At 41.0% G+C, this 24,053-nt stretch overlaps 5 protein-coding genes across 5 annotated transcripts; 2 read left to right on the top strand and 3 right to left on the bottom strand.

Annotated features, from left to right (window-relative positions):
• Positions 1-388: 388 nt before the first annotated feature.
• EAF02_004569 (uncharacterized protein) lies at positions 389-3,379 on the bottom strand (the record flags this gene model as incomplete). The annotated part of the gene is made up of 7 exons (XM_038900617.1): positions 389-1,086; positions 1,148-1,654; positions 1,709-1,896; positions 1,955-2,357; positions 2,409-2,690; positions 2,749-2,923; positions 3,075-3,379. The coding sequence occupies 7 exons, from the start codon at positions 3,377-3,379 to the stop codon at positions 646-648; spliced, it is 2,301 nt and encodes a 766-aa protein (XP_038759129.1). The 3' UTR covers positions 389-645.
• Positions 3,380-4,135: 756 nt separating this feature from the next.
• On the top strand, positions 4,136-6,197 carry EAF02_004568 (uncharacterized protein). Its single transcript, XM_038900616.1, has 5 exons — positions 4,136-4,318; positions 4,471-4,518; positions 4,586-4,838; positions 4,904-5,081; positions 5,135-6,197. The coding sequence occupies exons 1-5, from the start codon at positions 4,273-4,275 to the stop codon at positions 5,183-5,185; spliced, it is 576 nt and encodes a 191-aa protein (XP_038759128.1). The 5' UTR covers positions 4,136-4,272; the 3' UTR covers positions 5,186-6,197.
• Positions 6,198-8,784: 2,587 nt separating this feature from the next.
• Positions 8,785-10,052, bottom strand: EAF02_004567 (uncharacterized protein; the record flags this gene model as incomplete). The annotated part of the gene is made up of 2 exons (XM_038900615.1): positions 8,785-8,855; positions 8,936-10,052. The coding sequence occupies 2 exons, from the start codon at positions 10,050-10,052 to the stop codon at positions 8,785-8,787; spliced, it is 1,188 nt and encodes a 395-aa protein (XP_038759127.1).
• A 6,655-nt stretch (positions 10,053-16,707) lies between these two features.
• On the top strand, positions 16,708-18,098 carry EAF02_004566 (uncharacterized protein; the record flags this gene model as incomplete). Its single annotated transcript, XM_038900614.1, has 3 exons — positions 16,708-16,724; positions 16,763-18,053; positions 18,096-18,098. The coding sequence occupies 3 exons, from the start codon at positions 16,708-16,710 to the stop codon at positions 18,096-18,098; spliced, it is 1,311 nt and encodes a 436-aa protein (XP_038759126.1).
• Positions 18,099-21,524: 3,426 nt separating this feature from the next.
• Positions 21,525-23,625, bottom strand: EAF02_004565 (uncharacterized protein; the record flags this gene model as incomplete). Its single annotated transcript, XM_038900613.1, has 5 exons — positions 21,525-21,839; positions 21,902-22,422; positions 22,545-22,623; positions 22,680-23,135; positions 23,227-23,625. The coding sequence occupies 5 exons, from the start codon at positions 23,623-23,625 to the stop codon at positions 21,525-21,527; spliced, it is 1,770 nt and encodes a 589-aa protein (XP_038759125.1).
• Between the last annotated feature and the right edge of the window lie 428 nt (positions 23,626-24,053).

The following is a 24,053-nucleotide window of genomic DNA, read 5'->3' as shown; positions in this document are numbered from 1 at the left end:
TCGCTTCTTGCATCTTGACCTCTGAATGGGCATGGGTCGTCTCATTGTGAAGGGCGCTATGTAATCTGATTTTCAATGATGAAGAAAACCACAAAGCAATGATATCTTTTTTTACGCGGATGATTGTGAGATGTGTGATTTCAGGATGATCTTTGGCAGGTGAAGAGTATGGATGGGAGTGTGTGGCAGACGTGCATTTCAAAGGATGAATTTGTGACGACATCAGCCAGTCAACATGTGTCCATGTGAAAGTCGCGGGGTGCAATGCCCGAGTGCAACCCAATCCACCTGGGCATTCTGTGGAATTACTAAGGGTGGGTAAAGATTAGTATGGCCAAGCCACGTTTTCTACTCGTCATTCCAAAAACTACGCACAGCGTTATCTTTGGCCATGCATAATTTGATTTCATATTCATGTGATGAAATTCTACGCGCTAGCACTGATACTTTTGGAATTCAAAAGATCCCCGAACCAGCTAACACGAAGCTTGGGTGCTGTTGGTATAGTGTCCCACCAGCACTAGCAAAAACACAATGTTGGTCTCACTAAATATGCGCAAAACCCATGCATTAAGATCGTTCCGTGCCTCATTCCAGGTTCATTTCTCCTTTCCCCATGCCTCCCACTACCTCGACCCCACAGCTTTAAACGTCTCTCTCCGCAAAACTCCTAATCATTCCCTCGCAACTTGCCTCATACTCCTTCAACTCCACCTTCCCATCCTCTCCTAATACCGTATTCGCCTGCACAAAAACCTTTCTCGGTTGCTTACACTTCAACACCTGATCTCTGACTTTCTGTCCCCAATATTCTGGCTCTACGTAACACATGTCGTTGTATACCTTGACACCTGTTTCTACATCCGCAATGGATTTATAGATGTGTAACTTTTGAAGGTAGGATTCTACAGCTTGACGACCGACTGTAGGAATGAGGTGACGCTTGAGATTGATTGTTAGATCTGAGAGATCGGGAGTGGAATGGGTGATGGTGCAGAAGGATTCAGGGGCCGAGAGGAAACATTGGAGGATAGAGAAGCGGGCTTGAGAATGTGCTTGGCCCCATTTGGTGGAGCGGGGGTCCCACTGGATAAAGTTAGTACTTAGTTGTTTCTTTTGGGGGGAGGTTTAGAGGGCGGGCACATACGATTTCTAAAGAGCAAACACCCATTCTAGCCATAGATAACCAGGCTGCATACAAAACATCACCGGCTTCATTGTTCATATCAGGTGTTCCATCGCCGTAGCCGAAGATCTTCAGAACCTCGAAATCACAACTGAGGGCCATGGCGATAGCCTCAGCTCTACACTCTTCATAACTTGAGGCTACACTTCCAAATACAGATCCCCATGTTTGTCCAGGTTTATACCATGTAGTAATTGGTTTTCCGGTAAGAGGATTGACGGGAGGATTCTTGATGTCGAAATTATAGACTCCTGGTTTGGTTTCTTGAAGTAATTTTCCAGTTCCATGACCGAGAAGCTCGTGGACTCCTACTTGTACCTCGAAGGCTGCATCACGATATTTGGAGAATACTTCGAGATCTTCATCTCTGATAAATGGGATTTTCTCGTTAGGTGCTTTAGCGGACAATACGTTGCCTAATGAGACATTTTTGAACCCTTCGGTTTGTCTGATGTCGTCATAGTTGGGCTGTAGTATTAGTCAGTAGTGCTGAAAAATTCTATACAATCAAAGGTTCCTTACGATATTGATACCTGCTGGAATTCCAGCTCCAGCAAACGTCAAAACTTCAAGACTTGTAAAATCTGGGCTCAAGAATTTGTCTTTCTCGAATTCTGTTCCCCAAGGTAATTTGGGAATGAGACTTTCGGCAGCATTGACAAGACCGCCAAAGGCACGAGTGCGTTCAGCGTTTACCATAGCGGCAAAACCTGATCAAATTATTCGTCAGTATGATTTCCTCGAAACTTGGAAATGTAAAAGACATACCCTGAAACTCAGCTCTCACGCCCTGAGGATCTCTCAAAGTCTCAATAAATCCAATGTTAGATTCAACCGAAGGCCCCTTATCTCTGATCCAATATCTTTGCGAATCCTTAAAGACTTGCGATGAACCAGTCTCAAACGATTTAGCATAGGCTTCATACATGTCCTTCTGTGTATTATTTGCTGCATTCTCGGCGGCTTTCTTGCAATTCTCGGCAATCAAGGCCAACTCTTTTGAATGATCACCAAAAGCAATCTTCAGCTTACTGCCCTTTAGTGGGCCTTCCTCGATGGTGAACTCAGTTTCCTTGCCAATATCGCTGCCTTCAGATGGTACACTCGTGACGGCTGAAGCAAGCAAAACTTCGAATGATCCTTCGGGAGTCTTTCTCAATCTTGTGTTTTCCTATTTGACGGGTCAACAAGATGAGCAGGCCAACAAATGTATTTTACTTACCACAAGTAACCCCTTTTGCTCCAAGAAATCACCCACAGCAACGATATCCGATTTGGTGATGCTGGTTGAATTGGGATAATAATTGGTCAAATGTCCATCATCAGGAAATCCAAGATGCATCAATCCAGGGTCTTGAGTTGGGAAGATGGCTCCTTTGGTAGCTTCATAGTGTTGCTTTGCTTTTGGAGAAAGCGCAGCCAAAGCTTCAAAGACTTTCTCGTCACATCTTGGGATGATCTTGGAATCTCCAAAAAACTTGTAATTTCCGCAATTACCAAGAAACTATAAAATATTAGATCCGTATTCTGAATCTCGTCCTATTTGTCTTATTGCAACTCACTTGACCACAATACTCGAGGAAAAATTTCAAATCTTCATCACTAATCCCAGCTTTCTCTTGAGCAGAACCCCAGTTACCATCAAAAGACTTGTGAAGTTCAACGATAAAATCGTAGATGTCTTCGGACTCTGGTGAAACTTGTCTTAAAGTAATACGTGTTCCATGAACGGATGCTCTGTCGTGTAATGTCAGCTGATGTCCTTGCAAACGATTCAGATACTTTGAGCTAACGCCAAGCATCCAGATAAACTTTGTATCCATAATGAATATCCATAACGAATGTGCACGCGATTGAAGCTCTCCAAACTCCTGAAGTTCAAACATACCTGCTAATATAATGAGCATATCTTTTTTCTTTATCAGAAAGCGCCTCAAAATGCTTTTTGATCTCAAGCTGAACGACACTAGGGGGCGAGTCCGCAAGGAAGTGTTTGAGTTCCTGAGCATTCATTGTAGAGAATTTTCGTTGAAATTGTTGTATTCTATGGAATGAAGATGGTATCAGAGGATGTTGAGAAAAAGATCTGGTGTTGAAATGGCGGGGAAGGCAAGGGCGATGAGGCTGACGTGGGGTGAAACAATGAGCCAATGAATATGCATGTTTCAAGCGCCCCGGCAAACATTTGGACATTCTCAAGTGGTGTTTTCTCTGAGTAGGTATATCTAGGTTTCTTATACGATATATATGCTACGAAGAATTCACTCAATTTTTGTATGGAAAAATTATTGACAGCAATTATGATGGTTAGATGTTTTATACTCACACGGACCACACGTGAGACGGCCCTCATGAGTGACTTTCAAGGATATGGGAAAGCTACAGAGGTATTTGAATAAGCGTGTATGCTCTGCAGGTGTACAAGAATGGTTGTTGTGGTTCTTGTCGAGATATTCTGTGATCCATCTGGAAGAAATGATACTGTCGTCAAACAGGCGCAGGATATTTGGTTGGGCAAGACATCATGACAATACCCTCGGCCGCTCATATCATAGACCAGAATATCATATCATGGGGGTACCGATCACAAGTTTCGAATACCTTCAATTGGAGCTTGTAGATTGATGGTAAGATGTCCTAGTAGTTCTTATCCTTAATTCATACTATGAGTCCAGCAGTCCATGGTATCCAATGTTGGTCCGGGAGAATAGTTGTGAGAGATGCAACTGAGATCTATAGAGATGACTTTTTTGCTGTGATTCAAATAGTAATTTCCTAGTTAAAACTCACCCAACGAACCTTTCTCGTTTCTAGAAACGATCCTTATTAATGTTTTTCATTGTTAACAATTTTCAATGTTAATGTGAAGTCCCTGCATGGAGTGAAGCAGTAAAAGCTCGATCTCAAATGTAATTTTCCACTTCACGTGATCTTGAAAAGTTCTTGCCATTTTCGGTCCTTCGTTAGCGAAATTTTAGCGTCTCCCACAACAATTTTGATTTTCCGCGATCTTGAACTTCTTACCTAGACGACGGCCAGTAATTTACACCTTTTCGCCATTTACGACATTCGACAAATCGGCCAAGATGAAGTACATTCATTCCGAAGAGACTCTGACCATCCCAGAGGGTGGTAAGTACGGTGTTTCTTATTTTTGGATCGTTGAAATCGGCAGAGGAGAAGATTGAATTCAAGCTCGAGGGAATTGGTGAAGCGCATTGAGGAATACTGGATGGGATTTTTTTGCAGATGAGGAATGAATGCTGATCGATTTAATTGAATAGTCAAGGTCGCCATCAAATCCCGCCAAGTTACCGTTGAGGGACCAAGAGGTAATTTATAATTCCTACACACCAATCGACAATCAACCAGATCGCAAATCTAATACATTCGAAATAGGCAAACTCCACAAGGATCTTAGCCATTTGGCAGTCAACTTCTCTCAACCAAAGAAGGATGTCATCAAGATCGAGCTTCACCACGGAGCCCGCAAGAACGTCGCTACTCTCCGAACCGTCCGTACTCTCATCAACAACTTGATCATCGGTGTTACCAAGGGTTTCAAATACAAGATGAGATATGTCTACGCACATTTCCCAATTAACGTCAACGTTGAGAAGGGACCAGAGGATATCCCAGTTGTTGAGATCAGGTATGATGGTCCACGAGGAGAGAAATTCAGGCTGGAAGAAGAAAATGCTGATTATTTGGGAATAGAAACTTCATCGGCGAGAAGATCGTCCGTAAGGTTCAAATGAGAGAAGGTGTTGCTGTCGAGCCATCGAAGAACGTCAAGGATGAGCTTCAATTGTCCGGTAACTCCCTTGAGGATGTTTCCCAATGCGCCGCCGATATCCAACAAATCTGCAGAGTACGAAACAAGGATATCCGAAAGGTAGGCATAAAAATTCCTATCCGTTAGCATTCTTTATACTGACAACTTAATAGTTTTTGGACGGTTTGTATGTCTCAGAGAAGGGTAACATTGATGAGGAATAAATGGAAGGCATTTGTGGTGGTCACCTTTTCTTACATTCATGATATGTATTGGGAGCATTAAAAGGGTTACTTTGCATATTGTGTAGCAAGGTGCTCGGAATGAATATCTTGCGCAACCAAACAACTACCTGCGATTCCAAACTTTGAAACGATCGATACCACGGTGACCTGGATTGTAATGATGGACAATTTGGTAGAAGGGCGTGCCAGTGCAACGATTTGGGGAGAGCTTTTGAGGAATCAATGAACCAATTATGGACCCTTTCGAATATCATGGCACAATGTCCCAGAAATTTTGCAATTGATGGAATATCTGACAGTGCAATATACAGGCCCAGCAATTTTTTCAGTTCACTTCCATTCCCATACAGAGGCATCACCGCTACTGGATTCGACCAATCCCACTGATTCATTAGGATTCTCGGCTATATCACCCTTCATAGCACTCCCAACTACCCTCTTCACCATATTCATTCCTCATCTCGTTTTCATCCAATCTATCCCCCTTTGCCAATCCATGTCTTTTCAATTCCCAATACCACGGCCATTTCTCTTATTTGTGTTTCATACTTTTCACATTCCCATATCCCTCTCGCCATTCCCTTTGCCCCTTCGTTTTCCATTATACAAACGGGATCTCAAAAGTAGACTTTATAGAAGTATTTCTCCTACTCTATTCGGTCAGTCTTGATCCCTATATCAATACACACTCTTTGTTCTTCATGGATGAGGAGGCACGGTTTCATTATTTATATTTTCTGCAGATTGTGTGGAGGAAATTTTGAGGATCGTGTGGACATTTCGATGAAGTAAAAAGTTCATTTTAGGAGTGGGCGGTATATAGTTGGAGGGTATTTGGGGTAAGAGTTGCCGGATTACATGATTCAAATAATGAGAGTTATCTAATAAACTTGTTTGATCAATTCATTCTCCATGCTACTACCGTTTGAATTGTTTTAAAGGGTGTTCATAAATTAATGTCAAATATTATACAATCTGTATTCTTTAACCTTTCTTGCTACTTCATCCGTACTTCATGGTTTGGGTCTGTATGAACACTTCTATACTTAACCATTTGATGAGATGAGGTCGATCATGAATAATCGTGACACCACCATGCTCATAATCTCATTAGCAACGCATGCATTCATACATACCTACCTTGGGGTTGTCTATCAGCTCTACACTATTCAGTAGTACAGATAAGCAGGAAAATCATCACCGCTCCATGCTCTTACCAAGCAATATACATGGCTATCGTTGTTGTTCTTGCGTATATGTCCCTTTCGTATCCATGGATATCTAGATACCTATTAATATCTGTACATTAGTAGGTACGTATTCAAAATTCAATCTTCAAATCGTCCAGCATCGCCCTTTTCTACACTTGTTTTCTCGTTTTCATGCTTATACTTAGATAGTTGTATGGTGGTATTTCTTCTCTGCTTCATGTTCGGATTTTAAATCTTATTGAGAAAAGTTCGTTTTGGCTCAGTAGAGGTTGTGTGGACGTGAACGAGGAGGAGAACGAGAACTAGGAGGAGAACGAGGATGAAATCGTAATCCTCCTATTTCATTCAATGCATTGAGTTCCTCATCAGCTGTGAAGTATAATGGGATTGATTGCTTGCGATTACTTACAATCTATTACCATTATTACTTTTACAATCTTCATGGTTTAATATACCTAGTTTGTATCTATATCCATCTACGAGGTACATTCGTTTCACATCATTTGATATCATACCATCTATACCTTTTTGGTTCTCTCTTTCTTTTTCCATAATATATCAATATCACGTCGATTATACCTAGTTCCCTATTGTTGTGATCTCTCTCTCTCTCTCTCTGGTCAAGAAATAAATTTCCTAGCCTATTATGTTATATTTCACCCTGTTTATTTCTGGGCTGTTAATATAAATATCGATACTGTCAGTTGTGTTAATAGCCGACAATATCAATCTTCCATACCTACTTATCTATATCTTTTTGTTTTTGAGATGAGTGAGTATTAATCGCTTTAATCCATTTATATAAGATCTTACATTTATATATAAATATTTATACATATATAGACGTTTACACGTACGCACGCACGCACATGTAGATAGAGATAGAGATATTGATACGAGGAAATGAGAGAATGAGAGAAGAAATTGAGAAAAGGGAAAGAGATAATAAAATAGATTGTGAGATTTATGGTTTGTATTATTTTTCCATCCATTTTTCTGGCTTGTTGATTGATGGTTTGTTTGGACTTTTGAGAGAGCTTTTTGCGGCGTGAGAAAATTGAACGGGGTGGGAGATTGGATGTTGGGAGAGGTACTTTCTATAGGTATGTATGATTAGAGATTAGAGATTAGGATAGAAGTGAGGATTTGGGTAGAGAGAGTAGTTATATCTATCTATCTGAGTAGTTCAATCAAGAAGTATATCTAGGTATCCATCGATCTATCGATATTGAGTAGGTAGTTGACTATTAGTAGGATTTAAATACTTGTTTTTGAGGGGAAAGAAGGAGATGGAGAGGGGAGGAAAGGGGGGAGTGAGTCTAGGTGTAATATCTTTTCTCTCTTGGGGGAAAGAGAAAGAAGGATGATTGGTTGAGAATGTATATCTAAATGTATATATAAACATCTCGCATTATTTTTCGTCATGTTTGCATCGATATGTTGTGTGATTACATCTATCCAATACATTGCTACCGACATAACATAAACGAAGAAAAGAATTTAGAAGCGACGCGAAGTGAACAAACAAACAGCATACGAGGTATTTCACACACTCGCAGGACATGAATACGTTAAGTAAATTTTTAACATGAGTTTTTTATTCGTAGAATCCGCTGTATACATACATTTACTCAAAGTATGCACGTATGTATGTACAACCCTCCCCTTTCTCACACACACATCCATTCATTCAATCAATCCATAGGTACCTACCCACCCAACCTCCAAATCCATTATCCGTTCCGCTCATCACACATTCATTAACCCAACCTTTCCTCCTTACCACCCATCCAGTTCATTTCATTCCCCTATCCTCATTCATCCCTTCATACAAAAGTCGTAAAAATACAAAAGCACGCGATACCCTCGTCTCATCTCGTGTATACTGTGCACGCACGCCCGCTCAAATTGGTATAAACGCTTTCATGCTTTCGTAACATATAGCAAGCAAGCGTTATTGAAGTTTGCGAGGTAAATCGAGCCATCCACCCATTCATCCATTCATTCATCATTCCTCGTGCATATTCATCTCTTCTTCCTCTTCCTTGATCCTTTGACATGGAAAGAATAGAAAAGAAGCAGGAAATGACATGAAATGCAAAAAAAGGAAAATTATAAACAAAAAATAAATCAAATAACGCCAGAGAAATGATTCAAATCGCTAATGCCTGCCGGAAAAATCTCTTGAATCTCTTAAATTCGTGTTTTTCATTCATGTGTATGTTTTTTTGTTGGTGCTGTCTTGGTGTTGTTTTTGATATGTGAGAGGATGGATAATCTCATGAGTATGTATGAGATGATCCCCAAATAAATCGTGTTCTAGTAAGAATAGACTAGATCGTCAAAGATAAGATAGGAAACGAGAAATTATCTCCTCACGCTCCTATCTCTATCTCTCCTCGTATCCTCCCTCGTTCTCCTATCCGAGCTTGCGGAACCTGTGATTTGTATGTTAGTCGTCATTCTCCACATTTCCATACCCCACGACCAAAGCGCAGAAGGAAAGAAAATTACTTACTAGCACTCGTGCCCGTGTAACTATCAGTATAGTAAGTACTGCTAATATCCGTTACCGTCGCCGTAGGCCCCGGTCTCCTCTTCTCATCCCTCCTCTCAGCCTCCTTCTTCCTCAAACCCAACACCGCCGCCAACCCTACCAATCCCGCACCCACAGCACCCATTCCTCCCATCCCACTACTCTGCTTCTTCCTCGTCTCTACAACTCTCGTTGGTTTATCCGATCGCGCGCCTCCAAACCATCCATTGTTTTCTCTACGAGCTGCGGCAGTCCCTCCCATTGCTGCTCCCCCAGCGGTAGATCCATGTCTGTGATAACGCTCTACGGTCTCGATACGCTCGGTACGAGTACCACCTTCGCGTCTCCGGGATTTACCCCCGAAGAGTGCGAGAACGGAATCCCAGAGTCCCTTGACAATACAGCAGAAACACAAGAGGAGCAGGAGAATAACTCCGAGAATCGTGCCGATGACAATTCCCGCAATAGCGCCTCCGCTCAAATTGTTTGAGCTAGAGCTCGTGATGGGTAAGGTGCTTCCGCTGGCAGTAGCAGGCGGGATAAAGGGCTCGGTAGTCGTGGCTGAGACGGTGGCAGTAGATGTTGCGGCACCTGTTGGACGAACAGGAGCGGAGTATGTACCAGAAGTAGCAGTGTAGGACCATAGACTTGTTCTAGCAGTACATTGTCCACTGTATTCACACATCTGATCGCTGGCACAACAGATTGTTCCGCAGGAAGTTTCGCCCGAGCTGGTATCGCAGATGGCGGCGCTGCCTCCGGAGGTGGTAGTGGCGTAGTACGAACTGTATGTGCTTGTTCCGACTAATAAATCGGTTTCGGTGTAGGTGGTTGTGTAGACTGCCCAGCCACCGGAGCCGGCAGTAGAGGCAGAACAGTAAGCTACATTTCCCGAGGAAGTGTAGCAGGCTTGGCCAGCGGTACAACAATATTGGTTGTCGGCGCCGCAGTAGGAAACGCAAGAGCGGTCCATAAGGTATGAGAAACCGAGATCGTGAATATCATCTTTAGGGAAGGGACCTGCGGATACTGGAGAGGTATTGGAGAGGGTGAGGAGGAGAAGTGAGAGAAGTTGCGGGTTTCCTTTGGAGATCCGCATTTTGTCGACTGTGGGGTGTTGTGATTGTGTGATGGATGAAGTCGAAGCTATGTATGTATATGAATATTGTCGGAGTAATGAACTCGAACCAAACGATTGTACAACGCCAAAAGATGGTATGTATCAAATCAGTCTCTCAACGTATTGAGACTCTTTTTTTTTTTACTTTTCCACCAGCAAAAAGATCTTCAGGAACTCGATGACTCCTTCACATGCAGCAGCGGTGTGAAGTAAAATAGCTCGACGATAAATGGCCAATCCAAAAGATGCAAACCCCACTTTCGTCGACACGACCAGTTGTATGTAATATGTATGGTATGGTATGGTATGATATGGTATGTTACTTTGGATAGAAACGACCTCCCGGACATATACAAACGAATGTGAATATGTCTAGAAATTCTTATCTCTCGAAATGATTGATATCGATTAAGGGAAAAAGTCGCCGATAACCCAGCAGAATAGTATGTATATCTCTGGAATGGAAATCTTTTTTTCTCTCTTTAGGAATGGAAGAGAGAAGGAACAGTAACAGAAACAGTAACACAACAGTGTGGGTGTGGAATACCACTTATTCAAAAATGTCGATGGCTGAACTATTTTTTTTGGCTCTAATAAGGGAAAAAAAATAGCTGGGCTGGGAATGGAGTTAATTGACCGTTTTCCCAACCACCCAAATTTTCCCTACCAAGGACTAATAAGAAGGACCAAGGCGAATTTCGTATTTCTTGATTCCGTACACACGTAGGTATGGTTGGAATGGAGATCTGATCTGATCCAAGTGAAATGTAACGATGATGAAGTTTTCTCTGCAGATATTATTATGGATTGATTTGAATTGATTGGTGAATATTGAATCTTTCTTAGATGTTCTACTCCATCGTCGCTCCATTCATCACAAAGGTACCTGCAGCTATTCGGTTAACAAGACACCTACAATTGTTTACGTTTATCGCTAGCGGGGCAACAATCAGGCGATAAGCAACTAAATTTGGCTACATTCCATCACAATTGGGCAAAAATGGGAATCAAAGAGCGGTTAACGACCTCGAGAGGATACTCGCCACGGTCAGTATTGTATCAAAGCTTTCAAAAATCATGTCTATTTGTCGAATCTTCCACTAGGTGTAGATATTCATGCATGTAATGGTATCTTTTGAAGTTAGAGAAGTAGAAGAGGAACCATGATGCATTTTGCTATATATCTAATTCTCCCCCATCCAAGTTTTGATGGGGAAGGAGGTACATATTGTAGGTGAAGTATTTCACCAAGAGATAGCAAAATGAAGCTCACCGAATAGAAAATCCTCACTCTACTCAAGACTCATTCACCTTCCTAATCCACTTTTGATCCCTTGATACTTTGATAACCCCACAAGATTACACACCGATATCCGAACCGATGGCGTTACCACAGGTCAGTCAGGTACAAGCAACTTTACGAATGATAACTTTTCAGTACCTGCTTTTTATCTTCTAAGCCTACTCTATTTGAGATTTAATCTACGAAACATTTTGATTCCTTGGAAGTTGGAATCTAGAGTCTAAACTTCCTTCTTCTTGTCCCGGGAAATTTCCCTCGCCATCCGAAAGAATAAATCTATCTATGTACCACAAATGCACGACGCAATACGCACAATCAAAGAAACCCCCGACGGGTCAAATTCCCACTCACTCAACGGACATCCACTCAATCAAAATCCTGACGCCATCATCATCAAGATGTGAAACACAGTCTCGACTCTTGCCTCTCGAGTCCCTGCATCAACCAACGGATGACATGATTGACTTTGACAACAAGTACCAAATCGGATAACTACTCTAGTACTCGGTCTATAAGTCTTATATGCAAGACACTACTTCCGTAAGATCAAACGTTGTGTCGCTTGAGATGTGGATACTTGCCACGTCTGCCGATGCTCGAAGATTCTGACCGGGCAATCATGAATGGATAAATGAACGAGAGTGAGTCGTTGGGCGAAAGAGTATGCAAACTTCATCTGAAGATTCATGCTATCAAGAGAAATGTTTGGTTTGATGGCGGTACAAGTGTACTTGTATTTATTTTGTGCAGCGTATTTCGTATCGACTCAGTCAACGTGGCTCTGGCTTTTTGTACTTCGGTTTGAAGAACCACATGTCAAAGTACTGAGATGAAGAAGTAGTCTCGACATAACTCCTATGTTCATATTCATGCATCTTTAATCCAATTCCTGTTCTCATGATAGTCAAAAGATGTCCATCTCTTGTTCTGTTTCGCGCTTTTTTGCCCTTTTCTCTTGGGTTATAACGAAGGCTGATATTGAAATCCTGTTCGTCTGATCATTCCACTTCAGCTCTCTCCAAATCATATAAAATGAATAATGCAAATGCTTTGAGGAACATATGAAACTATCGCAGTCAAATCTTCAAAGCTCTTGGGGAACATATGCATGCATTAATTGATGAAGGAGAGCAATTTTGATTTTCCGTCTTGATTCAAGTCTCGAAATGCAAAGTATCATTTATGTTATGATACATTCCTGTATCCATTCTCTTCAATCATTGCTTCATTTTGAGTATCAGATACGAAAACTTTCTCGATAGATCTCTCAGTTTTGAGATATTCGAGAAGTGAAGTCGAGATAATCTTTTGACTAAAGGTTATTTCTACGCTAAGTTTAGTTAGGGTTAGGAGCTGCTAAGAGGAGCTACCCCTCTCGCTCATTCTTTCTTCATTAAAAGCATATACGCAAACCTTACATGTTATAAAGATTCTTGGGTTAGATCTCAGTCATTTCAATCGTACTACATTTCTTCCTTTGATTACATAGTTTCTTGACATTTAGATCTTTCGCACCATAATTCACAAGAATAAGAAAGATATCGAGTAAAGCTACTCAGGTACAAGATCCTTCCATCCCTCGAAAACACCCAATAACCTTTTCCGTCGCTTCATGTCTTCCCATATATCTTTCTCGATACAACACCAATCTCCTGCTCTGATCAATGATTTGGCATCAGCTATTCTTCAAGTCCATAAAGCCAATGAGCACTACCGATACTTGAATACCCGCAATGGACTCATTTAATGTACCTGTGTTCCTTCCTGTGTAGATCGATGGTCTAAGTGGTCCAGTATCTACCTTCCATAGACTCAATGTCGATAGTATATTCCGGCAAACGGTGTAATTCCTCCTTTCAAATCAAGTTATCCAGTTGATTCTTTCAATCATTTCGAGAGCTCCGTGCTTGACTTTGTCCCGATGATTGATGGTACCTAAGAAATAGCACTGAGCAAGATTCGGTAGGCACGCTAAGATGAGTGTCAAATATATTGCTTCTGTTGATGACCACCAGACATTCCAAATATCAAGGCATCAATAGTTCCAATTGCAAAATTTAATAAGCGCTATTCTTCTGTCAAATTTACATGTTCCAAAATCAAATAACCACATTTAATATACGTTTACTCCCGTACAACCCACCCAAATTGATAGTAGAAATTGTCTAACCTTAGTCTAACCTTCTAACTTTCTTTTGCAAACAAAACAAACACAACCACAACTACAATCTCATTCTATTTCTTCAACTCTCCTTTGCTTGTCTAGTGTCGAAAGCAAGATATGACATATATTCATTCTCACTCTCACTATAACCCGATATTTATATCAATCAACACACTCTCAAATTTAACATACCGAATTACAAAACAGTGATTGAACAAATCAGACAGCTCTAGTGTTTTTCCGTAACCTAATCCATCTATATGAGCCTTAGTTTTTCAATCCCTGCTCAGCGCGACCCGATTTACCAAGTGAATACGGTAGCTCTGTAGCTTCTATATCAGCCAAAATTCATACTCATACTACCAGAAAGCATGCAACACTCCACCTAGATATGGGCCACCAATCATCTTGTATTTTACCACTCCATGGGACATGTCTGTGAATGTAGTGTGGCATACTTTCTGGCCGCACGAGTAAGAGAAAATACATTACACCAATCTTTGCTCAGGTTCTGTCTTAACATGAATCATGTAATTCCGCTAGCGCTAGTGCCCTTGAATAGACTATACTTCATGCTCTCAAAGCTTTTAGATCATTATCAACATGAGGCATTAGGAATAAGAAAGCTCACTCATGTTATGCTGATCATCCTCCATTCACGACAATACCAATAGGAGTTTCTAGTGAAAGGCTTTAACGATCACGCAGGCGCAGACTGTTGCGTTTTTGATACATTCCCCGTGGAGATCACTGACGCCCGCAGTTGCCGAAGAACCAATACAAGCCAGGCGTCGGTTTGTTGGGCATCCATACTTGTGTTCACTTTGGCCCTGGGGCTGATTGATGGGGAAGGCTATGTGGGAAGTTGCGTAAAGAGAAAGAGCTGCATTAGCGTATAGTATGTACAGTAAAACTATGCTATACCGGACTGAAAAATTCGACCAATCAAATCCGGTTAAAAATGGTGGTTCAAGCGTTTTGGCGAAATTTATGCTGGATTTCATCTTTGAGATTGAATAATTTCATTAAAAAAATCATGTGACAGCAGCCAATCAAGCTTATTCGGCCAAATTCACCACCAAAATTATACCGGATTCGTGAAAAAACAGCCCGGTATTCCGGGTTTGATCGAAATTCCTGTATTCACATATAAATTTCGGGAAAAAATGAGGGAAAAATCCGGTATATCCCAGTCCGGTATAGCTAAGTTTTATTGTATAGACATTTCGGTGCTGTGCATGATGCTAAAGCAGAAGACATATCTGCCTCCTAGCTATCTTCTTGTCAGACAATTATATGAAAGGGGACACAATGACGATAATGGGACAGTACATCGGGGAGATCTTTCCATGGAACTTTGTCTATCATTGCTTTAGCTTACACCTTCTTGTAAGTTGATTAACCAAAACTGCGGAGAAGTTGTCGTGGGCCTTGGCGTTGATGCAAATTCCCGATATCCGCAACTCCAGTTGATCACAACTATATGCTTATTAGCTGATTCGGGAATTGTCAGACTATACGCTGGCGACAAGTTGCATCTTTGTACAGCGCAGTGTGTACATATTTACCCCACTGTATCACGAGCCTATCTGGCAAGCTTCTTATAGGTGTACTGTTGCATCCGGCTGGTTGGATTTGAACCTTGTGAGTCAAGTTCTGTTCTTATTAGTATCTACTTGCCGATCCAACTTAGTGTCTTTGCGATAGTAACACACATTCATCAGTCATGTTCATAGCCAAAACATCTTTTAGTTTAGAGATGCAACATCAACGTAGTGTGTTTCAAATGGAGTTGGATTCTATAAGAGCTGGTTGCACGCTCTTGTTAATTATCTCTTTTCCTTCCAGATATCCTTCTATCTATCTTTAGTTATAAACAACAATTGTTCTTCTATTCCATGTCTCAATATATCAGCCATCCAAGTTTTGCAGAAAAATGGACAGCACAATTGATTCTCAGCATGAGGACCTCCTCCCAATATGCACAACAGTCGGTTATACCGTGAATTTGCTCTCCCAAGGTAATTAATTGATTGATTGATTTTATTAACGTCCATCTTCAGTCCAAGATTATATAGGACGGCTAGGCTCTAAGGGTCTAACGAGTAACTTTTTAATTTACAATATTAAATATAATCTAATTGGGGAAATAAAAACAAATACTAGGGAATAATGCCTGCTTATTATATGCATTATATATAATAAGAAAATTTTGAAAATCAAAAAATTATGAGAAAATCAAACCCCCCTCTTATTTCCTCAACTGCTTTTTCTTTATTCTCTTTTTCTTTTTTCTTTTTTATTATTATTTTTTTCTCTATTACTTTTTATTCAAAAATTCTTGCTAGATGCTATGCCCTTGTAGCGATTTTGGTGATATTGATAAATTTGATAGCTAATTCAATATCTATCTTTATATACAATAGGAATTATATAATGATTTTGGATAATAGGATTTTCTTAAAGATTTCTTTTCTTTCTATTTTATATATAGGATAATTGATAAGAAGGTATTGTGGTGCCTCAATATTGCTATATATATATTTGTTATTGATGAGTTTGAAATGATATAAGTAGGATTTGATATATCCATGATTTAATTTGAGTTGAAAGAATGTGCTAGCAGTATTTCGAGTAGTTTTGCTTGGTAGCTTGATTTTGGAACCTATTTTTCATAAAATAGCTTCGAGTAAATTGATGGGGATTGATTTGATCTGAGTTTGTATTGATTAAGAATATTAAGCCATTAATCTAAAGCATATTCTTTGATAATTATATCTAATAGTCCAAAGTTTGTTTTATTTAAGATAAGTCGTATTGTGGTTGTTTTCTTAGCTAGCTTATCTGCTAGTTCATTTCCTTCAACTAAGATGTATCCAGAAACCCAATTTAACAAGATTTCAATTCCTTTTGTTTTGATAACTTTTACTACCTTGATTATTTTTATTTGGTTAGTTTGTTCTGAATAATCTGAAAGAGTTTTTAAGCGGTATAGATTAGCTTAATTATCCGAATAGATTTTGAACTTTTAATTAGTATAAGTAATTGAGCTAGCATATTCGATAGCTTTTGTAACTCCAAAAAGCTCTCCATTATATACCAATTGATTAGTACCAATATTGCTTCGCTCTTGATATAGAATTCGATTATTTGACTGTATAGCCACTATGCCTACTCCCCCAAGGTAAGTTCTATTGCATATTCGCAAGAAATGTACTAAAGGTTAATCGAAATAGGTGTTGATCCCTTTGATTTGTCTACAACACTTGAGTCGGATCATAAATACAATTTCTTGAAACACGCCGACCCGGGAGAGGAAATTACAGTTCCAGGATCGTCGACGAAGTATTGGCTTCCTGAAAATTTCGAGAAACACGAGACGGGATCAGAGACAGTGAATCAGAGCCTTAAGTGTCGGACTGGAACAGAACTTGCCAATGAATTGCAAGTCAATTCAAAAGTTTCTGCTAATTATTTCGGATTCTCCGCCGAAGCTAGCGCGGGGTACGAATATAGCACAAATTTTAAAAGTACAAGCTTGTATGCAATATACAGTCTCGACCAGAAGAATTACTCTATCAATGTAATCAACAAGCAGACGATATACGATTCAGTGGAAGATGAGTTCATTGACGCAGCCGCTAAGCTCCCAGCTTGGAAGACAATATCTAAGGATCTCAAAGATTTCGATGAAGTGACCAGCATCTACAATTCGTATGCCAAATTTTATTCTAGATACGGATCTCATTTGATACAAGAAGCGTATATGGGCACACGGTACCAGCTTAAAGTCGAACAGAACGAATCAACGGAAGAAGATGAAGAACAATTCTCAACAAACGTCAAAGCGGAGTATCAAGGTGCAATCGGAGTTTCCGTCAGCGTTGATGCCAAATATACCGAGTCGTACAAACATTATACATCACAACGACAAAGTGATTGCAACGTTCTTGGAGGAGATGCTGGAAAGGCTGACACGCTTGCCCATCTATCGCCAGATGACACGGATGCATATAATGCAGCGTTCAAGGAGTGGCAAGAGAGTCGCGAAGAAGGCTCTACAGATGCTCTCTTGCACATACGCGTCATGGAAATTGGAAACTTCCTGAAAGACAGCTATGTGAAAAGTCAATTGGCAGTTGCTGATCGTCTTTCCTCTGCCTGGTCTTATTTTAAGGATTTTTATACCTTCCAGGGACGAATAGGTGTTGTAGATTTATTCCAGGGCGGTGTGGTGAAATTAGAGATTACCCCTCTGCCCGGATTGGAGATCCGTGTTACTGGAACAGACATTCTTACAGTAACTCAGACGAAAGCAAACATGGTTGAAGTTACAGCCAATGAGATCTGTCTTGTGGAGCACCTTAACGTAACCATAGTCGCTCCCGATAGGCCAGTTCAGCTTCTGCTTAAACGAAATTCGGTAAATTACATTTTGGATACGCTTCAATTAAACCAATTAGGGCCCGACCACTTCCGAACGAAATACAAAGGGTCTGATGCAAGCCAAAATGTGAGTAGTTTCAGGGATGCACATGGATTTTAACTAGATGAGTAGGATAATGGCGAACTGGTGAGCTGTGAACGAATTCGGATTATTCAATGAGGTTCCAGTTCTCCGTAGGAGGGATCAAGTTTAGGAACTGATATTTTGGATTGGTATTTACACGAGATTCACAAGTGTCTCTCACAGTTCAACACTAGTGTATCTATCTATTTATTCATCACAGTTTCAGTTATAGTAATTTCCAGTATGATTTCATGCTTGAAGAATCTTTCAACCCCCAAATCTTCGATTGCACTTCTTGCGTCTGTTGCTAGCGAAACACAAACTCACAATCAAGAGAAGGTTTATTCACTAACCATATTTGTAATAATGGGAGGAGTTTCGACTCAATAAATGACTAAAAATCTCCAAGTTTGACGGATGAGGCATCTCTCTATTCATCAGCGGGTGAATGGAGATTTTTCGAACCCATTTTCAGAAACGGGAGGCGAGATCGAAACTTCGGGGGATTCCCGATACTTTCCATTCATGTTCCCACTCAGATTAAGAAAACGATTGAGGAAGTGTCTGGAGGAAGATATTGGCGACAGAAATCTGCCACACAAGTACCACACTCGTAGCAGGGAACTAATGGTTAAACGAGACTCAAATGATTGGCCTGTAATAATTCGGGTTACGCTAATTCGTCGCTTAAGCCCAACGATCCGACTGCAAGGACAGACAGAGCATACAATGAACGAGAACTTGCTGAGCACTTGCTAACTTATTGGTCAATTTTGATGATCAAAGGGGAACGAAGGGGCTGGTGATGTCGATTGAACAAAACTAGGCTACTTCGCTTGAACTGCGCATACCGTGAACTGAGGGTAGTTCTAAGCGAGGCAGACGATAATGTGTTTTCGTCAAAATCAATTGTTTGCATAGAGCTTTGCCTGGGGTTCAGACTAGGACTTAGCGTAATGTCTGATCGAAAATTGTGTGAGGCATGGTCGCTGTTAAGGCTATCCGAAAGTTTCCACCAAATGATCGTTGCAAAGCCCACGAAAATCAACCTTCAGATCGGATCTGAACTACATACGCACAACGTATATAATCTGATCTCATAAAAGTCCACTGTAAAATGATTTGATGTACTATTCTACAATTCAAACAATTTATTGAGTCCTTCTACTCGGCAAAACCAGCTTACTGGCGCGGTGCATAACCCCCCACAGGTCCCGACAAGAAACATTACCGCTCACCTCCTCATCCACAAGCCGACTCAAATTTTGGAGCTTAAAGCTCTTGATAACTCACTCACCGGCCATCATCGAATCAATTAATGTGGAAGGCCTTGAACTTGATAGTTGACTGACGATCGAAATTCGTGATAGACTCCCTAGTACAAAATTTGGGAAGCTTGATGACCGAAAGAATACATATCAAGAATACCTTCTCTTACTGTGAAAGATTGTTTCCCTAAACGAACACAATGGCAAAATGAAAGTTTTATTTTTATTTGATGCTAAGTGTCGTCGGTGTAGTAGAAAAGTGAATATGTGAATTGTGTTGTACCGCCTTCCAAGCCATACTGCTACACGTGATCTCTATAGAATTGATTCGCATTCGCCTCGAGTGGTATGAAATGTTTCCATCTGGTAAATTTAACTTGTACTAAACTTGAGAATATATAATAAGTATATATCCCGAACTATTTCAAGGAATCTCAGTCTCATAAATCACACTCCAAAAAAGACCCCTTCATTTATCTCGCCTATCCTCATCCAACAACTGGGGGCGTGCAACAAACCCACCAAAATGCTTAGTCATAAGTCCAACCCAACTAAAACTTCAAAGTTCAATCTTCCACCCTAAACCCCTCCAATACTCTCATCCCAAAACCCCAAAAAACATTCCTAAATCTCCAAAACAAAATCGACCAGAATGGGACTCGAACCCACAACCTTTGCCACCGGAAAGCAATGCGCTACCATTGCGCCATCTGGCCTTCTGACTAATCAATAGAAGTGGTTGTGAAAGTATATAAACACATTTTGTAGTGTACCCCACCGTCGGAATTTCTTCGCGCCTGAGAGACTACGACCGAATCTTGCGGCTACAGTACACATTGCCACCCTCTGGTTTGAAGTATGCATACGAGTATTTGCTGCTGGGTCAAATCAGATGGTCTGCATCTGTATGCAAGCTTCTGCTATTGATCGATACGAGATATTTTCTTACTTCCTACTTGAGATTCAAATTTTCACTCGAGAAAAAGAGTTTTTCATCGCGGGATGAACGCACGTGATCTACTTAGCACATGAGCTTATTCGTACGTGAAAAAAAAGTTGCCGGAATTGAGTTCTTCAACTCTGGGTACTCTATGTTAATTAATTAGAATCATAAATCAAGCCGCAATTATATCAATAAATCCAGCCTTCGATTACTTCCGCATTCAAAGAGGGTAACATTTATATGCGCATAAAGAGTAACAATGTGATCATAAAGACCTTTTAACCTTTCAACCTTTCAACTATGTTCATTTCCAGCCATATAGCTCGCTAATGGAGAGCCACCCTTAAATCATCGCTACACTTCTAATCATCACATACATCCTCTCTCTATCTACTCTTTGCAAAAGTTTCTTTTTGCTAGAGGATTCCGTACATCCCACACTTCTATATCCCACCTCTCATAGATGGCACATGCGCTCTCCAACCCACTATCAAAACCACGAAGAACTCCACTCTACCCCCACCATAAAATACATCCATCCCACTCCGATACTCCATCCATTCCATCCACTCCACCCAAAAGTACTCTCTCCACTCCCTCACCTCCTTCACCACCGCCAAATCCAAACCTCGTATCCCTCCATCCCCCATCAATACATTCTCCCAAAACCCAAGACCCAAAAAATCATTCTCGACGTCGGCATGATTCGAACATGCGCCCCCGAAAGGAATTGATATCGTATTCTGACTTTACACCCTGGACTCATACAATGCAGAGAGAGCTGAAGTTTAATTCGAGTCAATCACGTTAACCACTCCGTCACGACGCCGATTTGCTGACTAATTCATAAAGTAATTTTGGGCGGATTTAGATATATGTACCAAGCATTTTTTCACTGATGGAGAGGGTTGGGAAGATTGGTACTTTTCGAGGTATAAATTCTGTTCCTCTATTTCTGCTATTGTTGCGGGGGTGAATGGTGGTAGACTGATAAAAGAAATATAAGAGAAGTACATGCAAGTGAAACATGTATTTAATTGTGAAGATATTAATACATTGTATTGAACTCATCTCGTTGTTAATTTTCAAGTAATCCATACGCATCCCCTACCGAATCGAACCTCATAATCTTCATCAATGAACTCACTGGACAATCCCAGTGTCCATCTCTATCTATAAACATTAATACAATTTTAATTATAACCATTTTTTCATCTGCAACAACATCAATGCCAGCACCACACCATCAACCCTCTCTCCCCTCTAGATATCATGTCTCGCCCTCTTACTCTTCATTCTAATCTTCTCACCCCACCTGTACAAAATAAACGGAATCGGTATAAACGCGACACTAATAAACGCCAGCGTGGAACTCGCCCACGGCACTCCCAAGTTCTTAAACATGGCATTCGCAAAGAGCGGGAAACCGGCGCCGAAACACGAGCGCATGAAATCGTTTCCTGCGAATGCTGACGCTGCCACTTTGGGGTATGCATCGCCGATATAGTTGAGGACTGAGTTGAAGAGGAGGAAGGCACCGATGGAGAAAAAGGCTGAGCCGATTATGGGGACGATCCACTGGGTTAGGTTAGTTTGTTTCTAAGGGAATATGAGAAGGAAGAAAAGGAGAGGAAACATACATGAATACTTTCGCTACTTGTCCATCCAAACCAGAACAAGCAGATAGGAATGCAAAAAGCTCCTACAAAAGCCGGTTGCAATCTGATCTCAGGTTTGATATTGCCACTCTCATCAAACTTTGGTTCTTGGAATTTGTATAGATACAAGAAAAATGGCGGGATAACCACAAGCGATCCGACGAAAATACCTAGGAACGCCAATCCCTCCATCCCCAAACTAAAGCCATGGATCTCGACAAACACGATGGCGAATGATTCGAACCAAACGTATAGAAGACCGTAAATGAGTGCAATGTAGAGATTGAGGCAGAAAAGAATAGGTTCTGAGAAGGTGAGTGAGAATGGGAGGATGAGCGCCATGTTAATCTTGTCTTTGGTAGTCATCTCATCGGCCTCGAGTTCTGGTTCGGATTTGAGATTATCGACACCGCTGGATTTTTCAAGACGTCGACGTCGACGATACAGGATATTGGCGGAACTGGTCTCAGGCAAGAGGAGGATTAAGACGATCAGTGCGAATCCTGCAAACATTATTAGTATCAGCCTATGCAGAGAAATGTACCCAGTGATCTTGATCGTCGAATGCAGACAGGACTATAACATCCAGAATGTATCAAATTTTCAAGAAATTGATTGAACTCACCAGATAACCATGTTAATTCCCAGATAGTCCAAGTCCAACCTTTGCTTTCCGCGGCAAAACCTCCAACCAAAGGACCCAACTAAGTGTTATCAGTAATTAGAAATTTAAAGGGAGTGATGAGAAGAGACTACATACCACAGGACCAGACACAGCAGCCATACCCCAAATTCCAATTGCATAAGCTCTCTTTTTTGGCGCATACATATCCGCCAACGAGGCACCGCCAGTAGCCAATACCGGCGAACCAAAGAATCCAGTCAAGAATCGGAAGATAAGCATCATGGCGAAATTTTTCGCATATATGACACCGAATTGGAAAACCACAAATACAACCAGCGTGCCAATATAAACGGGATTTCGCCCAACTTGAGGTATTTCACTCATGGGAGACCAGATCATGGGTCCTAGACCGTAGCCGGCAACGAACAGAGTGAGACCAGCTGTTGCGGCAACTTGACTGACTCCAAATTGTTGCATCACATCTGTGATGCCTGCGGAATATATAGCCGATCCAATGTAGACAGAGAAAGTCAGAAGACAAATGAGGAAAGTGACGAAGAACTTTTTTCCTGTCGACCAGTTTTGTGGGTTCTGTTATTTAAAATTAGTCAATGTTACAAGAGTCATTTAAAACTGCAAATTTGAAGTGCATGAAGTATCTCCACGGGCTCCAAACACATACCTCTGAATCAAGAGCTCCCTCCGTTTGATCCCAATCAATAATTTGAACATCTTTCCCTCCATTATCCGTTCTCACAATATCTTCATTTGCCACTCTCGTTCTGTCTGAGCCTAGTGTCGTATTTGAAGGCCTACTACCCTGCCTTTGATCTCTGTGTTGATCCGCATTATCAACTTCCTTATCTTCTTCAGAGGCTTCCTCTTCCTCAGGGTCTTCGCAAGTGCCGTGATGTCTCACGTTCTGAGTCTTCTGTACATTTAAATATCTTCGCCAAGTGTCTGGATTTCCCTTTTCACTGTCTGCAAATGCGTCTTGTTCCTCTGGATATTTCAGGAATTTGTCCCCTGATAATAGACGTAAGATTTTCCCAGCCGTGGCATCTCGAAAGAGTTCCCTCATTCTAACTGTTCGATGTCAATCGAGAGAATAGAAACTATCGTGTCAAATTGATTTCGTGTCCAAAAAATATGTGAAGATTCACGAGACGAAAGGACTTTTCAACTATCAAGGATGGAGGGAGAAAGACTATCAACAGTATATGCAACAACAAGTATGTGAAAGCACGAGTAAAGAATAGGTATATATGCAGAATAGAAGTAAATTATGAGGAGGCAAATACAGACATAAATGCTTCAACAGCCGGAAATATTACTTCTCCATTGAGCTTTATTCCAAATGCACTCTTCTCGGCCTTTCTCAACAGTCCATATGATATCATACTTGCTATCAATCAACGCACCAGTCTACTAGATGAATCTAGCTCCTCTTACCTCAATGTCCTACAGCGAGCGAGACACGGCCCTTTCACGAGTGGAATCTACCCTCTT

This window comes from Botrytis sinoallii, assembly GCF_014898435.1.
Source record: "Botrytis sinoallii strain Bc 23 chromosome Unknown BSIN_007, whole genome shotgun sequence".
Taxonomy (NCBI): domain Eukaryota; kingdom Fungi; phylum Ascomycota; class Leotiomycetes; order Helotiales; family Sclerotiniaceae; genus Botrytis; species Botrytis sinoallii.
This window is presented reverse-complemented; position numbering and strand designations above follow the sequence as displayed.